Here is a 15,208-nt window from a genome sequence, read left to right as displayed (position 1 = left end):
CAAAGGCTGTGAATACTTATGTACATGTGCTTTCTTAGTTTTGTTATTTTTAATAAATTTGCAAAAATCTCAAGTAAACTTTTTTCACGTTGTCATTATGGGGTGTTGTGTGAAGAATTCTGAGGAAAAAAATGAATTTAATCCATTTTGGAATAAGGCTATAACATAACAAAAAGTGATGCGCTGTGAATACTTTCCGGATGCACTGTATATATTCACACACACACACTCTACTGGTCAAAACATTTTTCAAATGTTATCAGTTGAAATGCAGTGAACAATCTAAATTGGTGAAAAGGTAAGCCATAAACTGCCAGTGGTTTAAATTTAATATTTAGGTTATCAAAAATTGAAAAAAGGAAATTTCAGAATATTACAAATGGGCCTTCTTCAGGGTAGAACTAATAGGTTACAACCAACAGATGTTCTGCCACAGTTAAAGTAAATTAAGCCTTGCAAGTTGAAATAAACAGTTTTCACAGGTGTCCCAACCTCTGCTGATTACTTAAAACCGTCTGTCTGTCTTAAAGCAATAATTTAAATAGAGTGGTAGCTCTGAGGCTAAGGATCTGCGCTGGTATCCCGAAGGTTGCTGGTTCGAATCCCTGTCACTGCCAAAAGAGATCCTACTCTGCTAGGCCCTTGAGCAAGGCCCTTAATCTTCAATTGCTCCCTAGGCGCGGTACAATGGCTGACCCTGCGCTCTGACCACAAGGGGTATGCGACAACGGACATATTCCTAATACAAGAAATAGCATAAGGCGAAATAAAGAAAAAAATGTATATATATATGTGAGTGTATAGATTTTGTTTTGTTTTAGTAAATTAAATTCTCATATAATAAAACAAATTCTTAAAGTGTTTTTCAATGTAAGTTAGGCTGAGAGCACATAAGAAAATATACAATATTAAGTTTATTAATGTAAAGGTCTTCACTTACTTTGGTTTCACAAGGCCAAGAGGAAAGCAAAGGACAAACATTAAACTCCCCCCTTATTACTACACCATTGAAGAGTCAAAACTAGCAGATCACCTTGAAAGCTTTTCCTCTTTTTGTTGATAATTTGGATAATGTAATACACTGCAGTAAGCATATGTGCTGTTTATTTTTTTGCCTTTCATATTTTACATTATTGCTAGATAAAAGTTAAAGCTAGGTGACGTTAGAGTATAAATGCATACCCAAAGTCATATATTCTGTATCAATAGCTGTGTTTTGCACAGTTTCACATGTGTGTATACTTTACATCATTCTTCTATTTGGGAAATGCTGATATTTACTATATTTCTGAAAGATATAGTAGGGAGTTGATATTCTAAATGAATATAGTTTCATTTAATCCCTTTTTGAGATAGGAATTGGACAAAAGTAATGCTAAGTTGAAAGGAAAAGAACTGCCAAGGTTGCTGCTACTTGCAATTTTATCCAAAAAAAAAAAAAAAAAAAAGAAATGCATGGAAAATATTAAACAAAACAAAAAAACTCCAGTAATCAGGGACCACCATACTAAATAATCACCCAATCACAGCATCAGCTAACCAATGGGTGGGTCCTGCCAGTACCAGAAATCATTGAAATGGGGTTTAATAAGGCCCTGAAATTACACAAGTGCAAAGGTGTCATCAAGATAATATCTCTTGCAAATGCAGGTATTGTAATATTGGGCCACAAAGTATGATAAAGTTGGATGGTTAAAGTGGCACAGTGCTACAGTATGTAGCTTTCCAGGGCAGACACTTGTAAATACAGATAAGCTGAAATAACATTCACAGCAATGCAGACAAAACCTGATATCATAGTTACTTTATCGCTTAAAGGGCACGGTAGAGAATAAAAACATTCACAGGGAAGTCTGTGTTCCAAAATTCAACCATAGTAGGCTTAAAGAGTGTTCACACATACCATGAGGGTGCTGCATAATTAATTGGGGGTACAAAGATATAAGAAGCATTAGAAATAAAACATGTGACCATAAGCAATAGTGTTAGCTTCCAATTAAGAGACCCATTATGGCATTTATAGGGTCATGCCTTAATGAAAATAATGGAGTGGCTATAAATGTTTAAGAAACAGCAAACAAGACAAAAGAGAGCAACATGTCCAGATTATTCTCCCACTTGGACAGAGGCAGTGGCGCAGTAAGAATTATGTTTCTGGACTTCTCTAGCCCCTTCAACACCATCCAACCTCTGCTCCTTAGGGGCAAGCTGACAGCGATGAGAGTAGATTCCTGATGGCATGGATCATGGACTATCTTACAGACAGACATCAGTATGTGCGTCACGGGAACTACAGGCCTGACATTGTGGTCAGCAGCACAGGAGCGCCGCAGTCCTGCCACGTGCAAACGTTCGCTGATGACACTGCTATCGTGGGCTGCATCAGGAGTGGGCAGGAGGAGGAGTATAGGAAGCTAATCAAGGTCTTTGTTAAATGGTGCGACTCAAACCACCTACACCTGAACATTAGCAAGACCAAGGAGCTGGTGGTGGATTTTAGGAGGCCCAGGCCCCTCATGGACCCCGTGATCATCAGAGGTGACTGTGCAGAAGGTACAGACCTATAAATACCTGGGAGTGCAGCTGGATGATACATTGGACTGGACTGCCAATACTGATGCTCTATGTAAGAGAGGACAGAGCTGACTATACTTCCTTAGAAGACTGGCGTCCTTCAACATCTGCAATAAGATGCTGCAGATGTTCTATCAGACGGTTGTGGCGAGCACCCTCTTCTATGAGGTGGTGTGCTGGGGAGGCAGCATAAGGAAGAGGGATGCCTCACGCCTGGACAAACTGGTGAGGAAGGCAGGCTTTATTGTAGGCACGGAGCTGGACAGTTTAACATCTGTGACAGAGCGATGGGCACTGAGCAGGCTCCTGTCAATCATGGAGAATCCACAGCATCCACTGAACAGGATCATCTCCAGACAAAGGAGCAGCTTCAGTGACAGATTGCTGTCACCATCCTGCTCCACTGACAGACTGAGGAGATCGTTCCTCCCCCACACTATGCGAGTCTTGAATTCCACCCGGGGGAGTAAACGTTAACATTATTCAAAGTTATTGTTTGTTTTACCTGCATTTTTATTACTCTTTAATTTAATATTGTTTCTTTATCAGTATGCTGCTGCTGGATTATGTGAATTTCCCCTTGGGATTAATAAAATTATCTATCTATCTATCTATCTATCTATCTATCTATCTATCTATCTATCTATCTATCTATCTATCTGTCTGTCTGTCTGTCTGTCTGTCTGTCTGTCTGTCTGTCTGTCTAGTTACTAAAAAAACGCATAATATTGAATGAAACCAGACAGATATGCAGATATTAAGACATGGGAGCAATTTAAACTTTACATATTCAACAAGTTACCCCAGTTGGATGAACAGAATAGGAAACAAAGATAATATACATGGCAGATGACTGTTTAGTTACTTGCTCCATCTCAAGGGTGGCACATGTTGCGGGTGACGACTTGCCTTTTCTAACAACTGGGAAAGAGAAACAAAAGTGATTGAACCTCTGAGCAAATGTATTCAGTATAGCTGATGTGAAATAGTTTTTGAAAATGCACTCACAGAATTATTATTATTCTTAGGAACACTAAACTCTTTTTGCTGTCAAAACATCCCCAATTCCCGGTGTCATGGATTCCACAAGATGCTGCAAAAATTTCTTTGAGATTCTGGCCCATGTTGACGAGACTGCATCCCCAATTTGTCACCTGCAAATTAAAACTGTGATTCTTCCTCTCTATCACATCCCAAAGGTGTTCAGCTGCATACAGATTCAGTGACTGGGACTAGTCCATCGGGATTAAGGTTTGATGTGTCGTGCTTTCTCGGATGCTTTTCTGCTCTCCAGTTTTTATAGGGTGGTTATCTGAGTTACCAGTGTGGCCATTTTCCTCTGACCTCTGTCACCAACAAGGCATTTCCATCCACAGAACTGCCTCTCGATGGATGTTTTTTGTTTTTCACACCATTCTGAGTAAACCCTAGAAATGGTTGTGTGTGAAAATTCGAGTAAATCAGCAGTTACAGAAATACTGAAACTGTCTGGAACCAACCATCATGACACAGTCACACTGTGCGAAACACAGATATAATCTGAAAGAAAGAAAATCTTTTAAGAAACCTTTAGACAGTGCAGACAAGAAAGTGAAATTGTGTCATTTTAGGGACATTTTAACTTATGCAAAAGATAAAAATGTTCCAAAAAAACAAACAAACAAAACCTAAATTACAAAAGGAAAGCCTAAAAGTAATTATGCTGACTTTAGTAGCTGTCTTCTATACCCTAACTATTCTGCAAATGACTGTCCTTGTTGAAAGTGGTCATCTTTGTTTTTTGTTCTCGTCTAGGCATATCATGGCCACGCCGAGGCACTGACTGTCTTACTTCAGTCGCTGTCTGACCTGGATAGTCTGGATGATGCAGGAAGGACCGCTTTGTCGCTTGCTTCCATGCGTGGACATGCAGACTGTGTGGAGGCACTGTTGAGTCAGGGGGCTTCGGTCACTGTGAAGGACAAGGTCCAAGGAAGGACACCCTTGCACTTTTCAGGTTCATCCTTTCTTCTGTCTTAAAGATTGTATCACTCATTTTTATTACAGTCAACTTTTGTCCAATATTATAATATAGATTTCAAAGATTAATTAGACTAAATGATACTTGATTCCCTGCGATGCACTGGTGCCCTGTCCAGGGGATTCTTCCAGGATGCTTATTGAGATGGGCTCTAGCCCTCCATCTTCCAAAACCACACATGACCCTCCTCTGGATTATACGAGCTTGATAAATGGTATGGTATGGTTCATGACACTTGATTAACGTGCTAGCAGTGCCAATGTGTCTCGAATATAGGCTTCATCATAGTAAGTTCACCATTTTTAAAACGTGCTGTTTTTGAATGCTTTTCACTTTTCATGCTGCATGACTTGTCCTCATTGTCTTGAATAATGGATGTTTTGGATTACAAAGCAGCTTTCTCTTCCACTCCATCATAAAGAGTTTCTTTTTCAGCACTAAGTAAATGTTTCTACATTTTTTGAAGAGAACATTTAAAGTCAGATCACAATACCTTTGACACAAGTGCCAGTCAAAGAGAAAATGTCTTTCTCTTTGGTTAGTTTGTAAAACTATAGCTTGTGACAAGGATCCCCACCCAGCTTCATCATCTTCATTTTTATTATTCATGATAACATGTAGTGTTTAGTTTCAGCCTTCTCCTGTTAACTGACACAAGCTGCAACTTAATATTTATTTCCTGAGGTACCCTGCCTCAATGCCTAAGCAGTTTGGCCATTACACCACTGTGAATTTTACAGTGTGGTTATCCAGAGGCCATTGGATTAAACCCTAGTGTTTTTTTAAAGGTTTTGTACATAGGTCAGATGGATTCCATGTTGCTGGAGTAAACCTAATATTAAATACGGTGAAACAGAAATGGGTATTGGCACTTACAGCTTAGTGAATTTCATTCTGTGTATCTTATCTTCATCACCATGTTACACAGAACAGTTTCCCTGCCAGAATATTAAATGATGTTTCCTTCCTTTATCTTCCAAGTGATGAATGGACACACGTCATGTCTACGCTTGCTGGTTGAGAGTTCAGACAGTGCAGATGTTGTGGACATGAGAGATGCCCGAGGACAGTGAGTCAATCACCTACAGTTTTTCTGTGCTCTGGTTACTACTGCTGTATTTACAAATTACAAGATATGTCAGATATGTCCTGTCTCAAATGTTTATAGTTCCTTTTCAGATTTTTTTTTGCCTTATTTAATAAGCTTAGATGACCAGTAAAGAGGGCTGATTTCCTTCCATTTTCCAAACATAGTGAGGATTGCAGCCACAACAACTTTAGCACGAATGACTAAAATTTACAATTGGACCTCTTCCTAAGGGATTTCCAGAACATATGCATGTTATAAATCTCAGCGTACCTCCAGATAGTGGGGAGAAAGGTCTCAAAGAGGACACATCCTTGCCAGATGCTGCCATAGAATAAAATTCCAAACCCATAATACCCAAAGCCAGGAACTCATGCAGAGTCAGGAGTGTTGGTTTCAGTGACTTTTATTAAAAGATATTAACAGTCATGCTCATTTTTGCGCAGTGAGCCTCTATTCCTGGGCTCTGAGACATTTGTATACATAGCTTAATATAGATAAGATACTTTGACACTCCTGCTTATGCTAATGGACAACATTGAATGGTATTTTGCCTCCTTTATCCGGTAACTTTCAGTCAAGCCCACCTCCTATTAGGTTATGCCCATCCATGCCTGTTATTCATTATGATAGTAGCCCTCACCTTTTGGCATTTTGCTATCTTCGTCCGCTAACTTTTCAACCATGCCCCCTTATTGTTAATCCTCCACCCAATCTTTGGCATCGGCTTTCATGGTGTCGTTTTACATTGGCGGAGCAGTTATATGTAAGACTCCACTGTTTTAACTATCTAAGGCTCAGCGCGATTCAGTACTTAACAGTGCTTAAACCATATTGGTGCTGACATTACAATATACTTGAAAAATAATACATTCTTATAAGGTGCAGAATAATATAAGTAAAATTAAAATAAAGAGTGTAATCATATTATACATTCTAATTTCTGTGCATATTATATTGTATTCATCCAGTGTGGAATTGTATATATAAAAATCTATACAGTATTTCCATAATGCCCACACCATTTCAACTTGCTGCTATCAATGATAGAGCCAAAGCTCTTTTCTGAAATATTCACAGATTGTTCATATGTTTACTGTGTTTTTGGATTACAAGCTTTGTAACCTCACAGAAGAACCAAGATTACTTGATTGGTCTATGGATACAGCTTGACTGATAAAATTATAGTTTTGCCTAGTGCTTTACCACCATGGTTGATCTATAGCTACAGCACTGTTATTGTCAACCATTTTCACGATCTGGACTGTCCTTATTCATAAAAAGAAACAAAAAACATGGTATTTAATTCTTCTACTTTACAAAAGTGCTTTTTGGTGATTTTCAGACAGAGGGAGAAGTAGTGTTAACATGTTTTCTCACCTAGTTTAACTGGAGCGGGTTTTCTTTTCAAAGTCTGGAGTGAATATTCCTGTGGTCTGGTTTGTTTAGGTAGACATGAACATGGCAGTCACACTATGGTGTAGGTCATAGCAGCTCAGACTCTTTGGAAACAGTGGTCTTGATGTGGTACCAAATTAACCTTGGAGCATTTTGCATGAAATACAGATGTGATCCAATACATGACTGGTCTAGCTGAAGGGAATACTGTGTATTATGGAAAACATTTCTACCATTATTTAGGCAGTGTCAGTATAAAAATAAATCCACATGTGTACAAGTTTGCATGAAACAAGTCACACAAGTACCAGTCAATAAAATCAACCCCGGCACCTGACAGAACCGGAGAGCCTGTTTTCTTTTCCACGATCAGATGAGACAGCATTTGACCACGTGAAAAAAGATCCCATAAAGGGTTAGTGAGTAACTAATTCCCTTTGTGACTGTCGATCAAACTCCCTAATCTTATACCACAAGAGTGATGAGCACAGGTTGGCTGTCATAATGCAATCACATTTCTGACACAATGTGAACACTGCAGGCCTAGTAACTTAGATACTATGCATTCACAAGTGGACATTACTAACAAATACTTAAGTCCTAAAGACAGCAGACATGTGACTTGACATAACCTGAATAGGCTATAGAAGAAAAAATATGTAACATCACGCAATTAAATCAAATTCACCTGATACTGCCACTATCTGCATCACTGTAGTGCTACACTATATGCCTTCAGCAGAGCTTGCCGTAGAATCATCTAGATGAACGGTGTGTTTTCTGTAGTATGCAAGGTAATTTATTTTCATTTTCACTTCTAGTAATAAAAGACATTCTGCTCACAGAAAGCAAACCACAAAATCATTTCAAATGTACCGGTGCGCATGATCCCTCAGCAGAGACATGCTGTTTTTGTTGAGGAATAACTCATTGTCACCTCCACAACCCAACAGTTCTGCTCTCTGAAAAAACATGGTTGGAATGTGTACTTAGGATGATGAGAGTCATAAGCAGTGAATTCAGCTAAATGACCAACTGCCGATTAAGCGTCTTACCTCCGACAGAGTTTATTGTGTGAATGTTGTGTGCTCTTGGTTACTTTTCTTGACCTCTGTGCATGAAGGCACAAAATGACTGAAAACGGTGACAAAAAAGTCTGTACTGCGTAGAATTATTCATCCATGTCAAAACTAGTTAATTTCATTTGTAAGTTAAAAAAAGAGGCTAGATAAAAATGTAATCAATCTTCAGTTTAAAAAAAAAAACATATTTTTAGGTTTTATGCGCTTTTTATATCTGCATAAATACTGTAAGTTGAGAATGCTGTAACCCAAGTCCATTGTATATTTCACACTTAACTATTCCCTAACAATGCTCTCTAACTCAGTGAGAATTTCCCAGATCCTCCCACAATGTCAGGAGTCCCTAACTTAATCTTCGTTCAGTGAACCAAGCTTGGTGCAGCTCTGTAAAGAGACTCTTAGAGTGCACCACACTTGCCAACTGATTCACAGAAGCAGCTATTCTCAGAAGTCCTTTTGGACCATCTTCTCACCATATCATCAACAATTAGCCACTGGCTCCTCTTCGTAATGTACCCAGCTAGGGCACAAATCTTCAATGAAATCTTTGCAACACTCTGCACTGCATGACAGAAGGACAAGGATCTAATTAACTCCTGAAACTTGAAGAAAAGACAGAGAGGCAAATTCTAAATTGAAATGTATTCTCCAAATACCTGACAGTGAATCTGATGATGTCTGCCATTTGTGTTTAGTGCCAACAGTGTGGTGAGCTGCACAAGTTTCTTAAGCATACTTAAAAAGTTAGCTCTTCTGATAATTGTGAAGTATTTGCAGCTGTTACCTCAGCTGTTTATAAAATCTGCTTTAGCCAGCTGTTTCTCCCCTTAAGGTACCGGTAACCTTGGGTACGGCACAAGAGATGTCAGATCTGTGCAGTTCACCTGCTTGAGTAACCTGAGCCTTAGCCCTGTCTCTATAAAGTATACTCTATTTAAAATTCTTTCTCTGGTTTTCTATCCACCCTGGAGCTTTATTGTAAAGAAATAAAGAAAGTGTGCAGTGAACCTCTTTGTTACATTTTGTACTTTCTATTGAGATGAGAAAGTGACTTATCCAAGGCAGCTCGCATGGGGGGTCAGACTCCATAGTACAGTGTCATGAAATACCAGACTCATTAACACGTAGACTTGTTCTCACCGGTATCTGTCAATGTCACCTCCCCTAACTGCTCAGGCAGCCAAGAGAATATCTAAGTTGTCTGAGTCTATGTTTCTGCTTTACAATGTGATGGGGTAAAGGCCAGTCATTTGGATGATAAAGAAGAACACACACACACACTTCTCTAAATGTAACAAAATGAGTGTTTTACCCCACCATATTGAAAATGAATCCTTCACTGCTCTATTCCTTAATACTGTATATCTTTTAAGGGCTCAGTAGTAATATATTTCCTGCAGTGGAATATTTAATTCATGCCCTTTTATGTGAAACATTTTACACTAAGATTATTGATGCAAGAATACTTGTTTTTCGACTTGTCTATTTCCTGAAAAAGCCATGATTCATTCGGTAAAATGTCTTTTAGTTCTGGAACGGTTCATCTTAAGCTTACTTTTGTGTAAAGCGTTGCAGTAATTTATTTGAACGATGATCTTTGTACAGGACGCCTTTGATGCTGGCTGTCGCTAACGGGCATGTGGATGCTGTAACTTTCTTATTGGAGAAGGAGGCGAGTGTCGATGCTGTCGATTCACAGGGCTGCACTGCCCTGCATCTTGGGGTGAGGATTTCCTTTCCCATTAAAAATTCCTCTTTTGTTAGAGATGTTGTTTTAAACTGAATCTGTACAAACTGATGCAAATTTTAGCAATGTCTTTATTTTATTAAGTTGACTTATCTGTTTAGCCTCTTGAAAGGTTTCAAGCAATGAAAAGATGCACCAGGCTATAAATGTCACAATTGGATCTTTTTTTGACATTTTGAGCTCTTTGCCGTTTAGATTCTCTCTGGGAATGAAGAGTGTGTGCAATGTCTGTTGGAACAAGAAGCATCCATTCTAGTGGGCGACTGCCGTGGACGCACTCCAATTCATTTTGCTGCGGCTCGAGGCCATGCTACATGGCTCAGTGAACTGCTGACAATAGCATTTTCAGAGGGAACGCCAACTTTACGGGATAATCAGGGCTACACACCTCTGCATTGGGCCTGCTATAATGGTATGTATTTGTAAAATTGCTACTGTATGTCAAATAAATGAAGTTGGGTACAATCTAAAAGTAACACAAGCTGCCATTGTACTTCTTCTCTCATTTCATTTCAGGCCATGAGAACTGTGTAGAGGTTCTGCTGGAGCACAAGGTGTGTCGTTGTTTTGAAGGAAACCCTTTCACCCCTCTGCACTGTGCTGTGTGAGTTAAACCTTCGTCTCCCCACCCCTAACCTCCAATTGCTCCATTCAAGTCACAGAGCATGTAAGATCACCACAGGATACCTGTTTGACATTTACCTGTGTCACGGGGTACCTGGCTTGGTCTCTGTTCATGCACAACTACCTCAGTGGGAAATCTTTGTTTAACATTTACTAATTTTAAGACATAGAAGTTATTGATTTAGCATTATTAAAGGGAAAGCACCATGATAAATTAGTAAAGATGCCAGTGTGGAGTCTACACATTTTCAATAGATGATGAACACGTGTTCGTGGACTGTGAAGTGGCCACACTACCTGCTGTGTCACTGGGCCACCCTGCACTGAAAATGTTGCAGGTCATCGAACACCATCTAGTGATGTGACTGCTTTGTTTTTGACTTTGCAGTAGTGCAAGATTGATGTAGCATATTCAAGAAAAAAATGAAATAATCTTATTTTTTTTAAATGTTCAGTTGTTTGCTTAATTAAGAATATTATTTTAATGAGCCACAACTCATCAGGTATAATAATTAAAGAAGAAACATAATCAGATCAGATATTGGTACGTGACTATATAAGTAGATCTTACTGAGTATACTTGTTGGTTGCTGTAAATGAATAAGTGTACATATGCCCTAAAACATGCCAACGCTCAATTTAAAAAAGTTAAAAAAAAAAAAAAACAAAGATCAAAAAACATGAAGACTGACAATTTCAAAATTAATCGTAAGATTAACTGATCTTTCACCTGAGATCTCATCTTTGGCACTGTTTCATCCATGTGGGCGCATGTAATCAAGCTTACCACACTGTAATACCATGCTTGCCATGTAACATCACAGCAGTTATATTGAATCCTGAGAAATAACCCATCATCCATTAACCAACCCGCTATATCCTAACTACAGGGTCACGGGGGTCTGCTGGAGCCAATCCCAGCCAACACAGGGCGCAAGGCAGGAAACAAACCCCGGGCAGGGCGCACACACACACACACACACCAAGCACACACACGGGACAATTTAGGATCGCCAATGCAGCCAACCTGCATGTCTTTGGACTGTGGGATGAAACCCACGCAGACATGAGGAGAACATGCCAACTCCACACAGGGAGGACCTGGGAAGCAAACCCGGGTCTCCTAAGTGCGAGGCAGCAGTGCTAACCACTGCACCACCATGCCGCCCCTGAGAAATAATACAATGCAAAAAAAACCATTGCAGAAATGAAATTGGTAGATACACCATGAATAGCAGGGATTTACCTCAGCAGAAAAATGTCCTTTAAATGTATTTTTTTATAATCATGTGGTTTAGGAACAAAGCCTAAAAGAGAATTACACTGTAGATTATATTTGGATTTAAGAGTGTGAATTATGGTAGGAGGCTCATTGTTTTAAAGACCCAATGTAACAAGTTAATTATTTTTCTGATATTTTAGTCATCAACAGACAACTGTTATAATATCTAGAAAAAAAATTGCTGAAAATGGTATTAAAGATTTAATTAGTCTAATGTGAGTACAAAGTGAGTTGAAATACAATATGTGCAATGTTTAAAATGTTAGTTTTTTAAATTTTAAATTATACCAGTTAGAAAACACCCCAAAGCAGCAGCAGCCTCGCAGCGTCCCCATTAAGAGTTGCTCTGTTAAGGACAGTAGATGTGCAATGCTAAAAAGGAACACCTTCATTTGCAGACGTGACAAACAACAGGGGCCCTGGACTATATAGGACATTGATGTACTGTATATGAACTGAAGAACAATGAAACTGCAATACTGTAAATGATTCTGCAGGTTTTATCCATGCGGTCAATTTATAGGTGGCCTCCCGAGTGTGTAAAGGAAGGCAGTGTTGAAGACAATAGAAAATATGGCAGCTGATGGTAGCCACCCATACATGCCACACAAATCACTAAGACTCTAGACAGACCTCAATTTTAAAACTATTCAATTTATTACTGCACACTACCCATCAATAAGAGTATAGTATTGGACATTCTTCTGACCCCCAAATTGGACAAAATGGGAGTGGAATATGGATGGTTGATGCTTTACATATTTGCAAACTTATTGGGAAAGTCTGCTCCATCACAGGGCTAACCCTGGGCACAGTGGAAGCTGTTTTGGAAAAGAAGATGGTGGCAAAATATGATGCCATCATGAAAAATCCCCTCATCCCCTCCAGGAGGCGCTCTCTTGGAATACTTTTAGCCACAGGCTCATTCCACCACTACTGTACTAAGATGTGCCCCTAGGGGTCTTTTCTGCGTACTGCAATTCAACATACTATTAAGTTCACTTAAAATTTTTGCACAATATACATTTGTTTATTTATTTATTTGATTGATTCATTTGACTAATTCATTGATTGATTGGCTGTGTTATCTGTCCAATGAGACTGTATCCTTGCTTTTTTATGTTTCTACTGCTGTATGCAGGTAATTTTCCCCTTGGGATTAATAAAGTTTATCTAATCTAATCTAACAAATGCAATATGCTGTAGTTGAAATAAACCTAAAAATAAGGTTAAATAAAAACAAAAAATAAAATAAAAAACATACTAAAGCAAAAAGAAATAAAACACCATGAAATACTTGTGTAAAATCTTTGCAGTACATAATAAAAAATTAAATCCTGCAGTACTTCTTTATATTCCTTGCTTTGTACCTCAGTAAATACAAGTTATCGTCAATGTACTCACAACCCAATTGTCCTTCATTCACTCAGAATATGGAACCAAAGGCAGAAGCACTTCAAGTTACAGAATATTTTATCTGTGGCACCTCTGCATGATAACCACCTTTTTCCACCCTCTCGAATTTATATAGTTTTTAATATTTGGAAAGCATACGGGATTAAATCATTTAAAGATTTGTACATAGATCATGTCTATCCACATTTAGCTTCCCATCAGCACAATTTTTGCACTTTTTCCAAATTAGAAACTTTGCTAAACAAAATCTGCTCAATTTTCCTCACCTCCCACCTGCTTTTATTCCAGAAGACATTTTGATCAGTTTTGAGGACTCAGACAGCATTTCTGTAATATGTAAAAACTACCTACCGAGCAACCAGGGGATGGAGTAATAGAGACTCAGAATAAAAAAAGACTACAAAAACAGGAATCTGTTTTATTCCAGTAGTGACCATTCTATTCAACTAAGAAATGTCTTGCAAAAAAAGTTTAATACAAAGACACTTCCAAAAAGAAAAATCAGTGCAGGTGTTATAATATTTACAGTGGTTTCCAAGTTAAAACTGAAGAAAAGAACAAAACAAAAAAAATCTTCCACCTCCTTCATCCAGTTACAAAATGGATAACGAACGACAGGCTGGAGAAAAAATAATCAAAACAAAATGAAAAATCTAAACATCTACTATATGCACAAAAGACAGTACGTATCTCCACTACTCAGTTAAATAAATCAGTAGCACAGATCTACATTAAAGCCTGAAGACCTGGGGCCTCATGCATAAACAGTGCATATACACAAAAATGTTGCGTACGCCCGTTTTCATGCTCACATCGCGATGTATAAAAACTAAACTTGCCATAAAGCCACGCACATTTTGACATCCGTTAAATCCTTGGCGTACGCAAGTTCTCTGCTCGGTTTTGCAAACTGGTGGCACCCAGTGTCAGAGCAGTGCTACTGTTCCTGTGTGGTTTCCCTTAATTTATTTGATTCACATCCATGATGTGGCATGATGGGAGGCAGGAACAATCTCTGGACGGGGCACCAGCTCATCACTATCACTGCGCCACCATGTTCCCATGTTTAATAACATGCTTTAACTTCTGTCATCATGAAAATGATATCACGTATACATCTCAGTATTTTAATTATTCAGAGAGCTGTAATATCACGAATGTAATGGATTCTGTGTCCTTTCAGAGGAAGAGAAAGCTCGTATAAGAAGCACGTAGTGATTCACACACACAGAGCACATAGAAGAACACATATAATACAAAGCATTTAATTAACGTGCTACTTTAGTTTTGATGGTATTTGAGAAACTAGTAAATTAAACAATTTTAAGGTTAAGTTTATGATGTTCTACTTTAATGACAAAATAAACTATGTGATTAAAGTGGAAATTTCAAGATTAAAGTTGACATTTCAAGCTTTTTTCCCCACTGTGTCCCTATTTTTTTTTTCTCTGTACCCTAATAAGCTTTCATATGACACTCAGACAGTGGGCTACGACTCGCCTTTTCACAGCGACTTTGATATCTGACAAATTCTTTTTTATTTCGGGCACTGTGCGACTTTGTGAACTTGAGCTTTCAAGTTTCTCCAACACTATGTCACTCGATCAACTTCCTTTTGTTGTTTATGCCACTGTTTAAACCAACAAATAGTACATTTTTCTTTGCCTCCACTTGGTATTCGCTGAAATTCTTCTATTTCCCTCCGTGCTTTTGCCATTGTCTTATCACAGAACGCTGAGCTTAAGGGCAAGTTATATTGATTTGCATATTCAAAGAGGTGTAATTCTGGGAGGAGTTTGGGGAGTGGCAGCAGGCGAGTGCACGTGCGTTATTTTTCACACTGACCGGGATTTATGTAGCAGAAGAACGTAGAAGTTGGTGTACGCACAGATTTATGTATCTGGGTTTTTTGTGCATACGCATATTTCCGCTTTTGTCCGTACGCCATGTTTTAATGTGAATTCTAAGTATGCCGTTA

The 15,208-nt window shown here is 38.6% G+C and overlaps 1 protein-coding gene across 8 annotated transcripts in view; it reads left to right on the top strand.

Moving 5' to 3' along the window:
• The window catches only part of ankrd44 (ankyrin repeat domain 44), a 212,627-nt gene that overhangs the window by 174,054 nt on the left and 23,365 nt on the right, over positions 1-15,208 (top strand). For all 8 annotated transcript variants that reach the window (XM_039755865.1, XM_039755868.1, XM_039755866.1 and 5 more), the window contains 5 exons: positions 4,369-4,570; positions 5,576-5,663; positions 9,767-9,884; positions 10,104-10,320; positions 10,425-10,512. In XM_039755865.1, coding sequence (XP_039611799.1) covers positions 4,369-4,570; positions 5,576-5,663; positions 9,767-9,884; positions 10,104-10,320; positions 10,425-10,512 — 713 coding nt within the window. The remainder of the gene's footprint in view (positions 1-4,368; positions 4,571-5,575; positions 5,664-9,766; positions 9,885-10,103; positions 10,321-10,424; positions 10,513-15,208) is intronic.

This window comes from Polypterus senegalus, chromosome 6 (assembly GCF_016835505.1).
Source record: "Polypterus senegalus isolate Bchr_013 chromosome 6, ASM1683550v1, whole genome shotgun sequence".
NCBI lineage: Eukaryota > Metazoa > Chordata > Cladistia > Polypteriformes > Polypteridae > Polypterus > Polypterus senegalus.
This window is presented reverse-complemented; position numbering and strand designations above follow the sequence as displayed.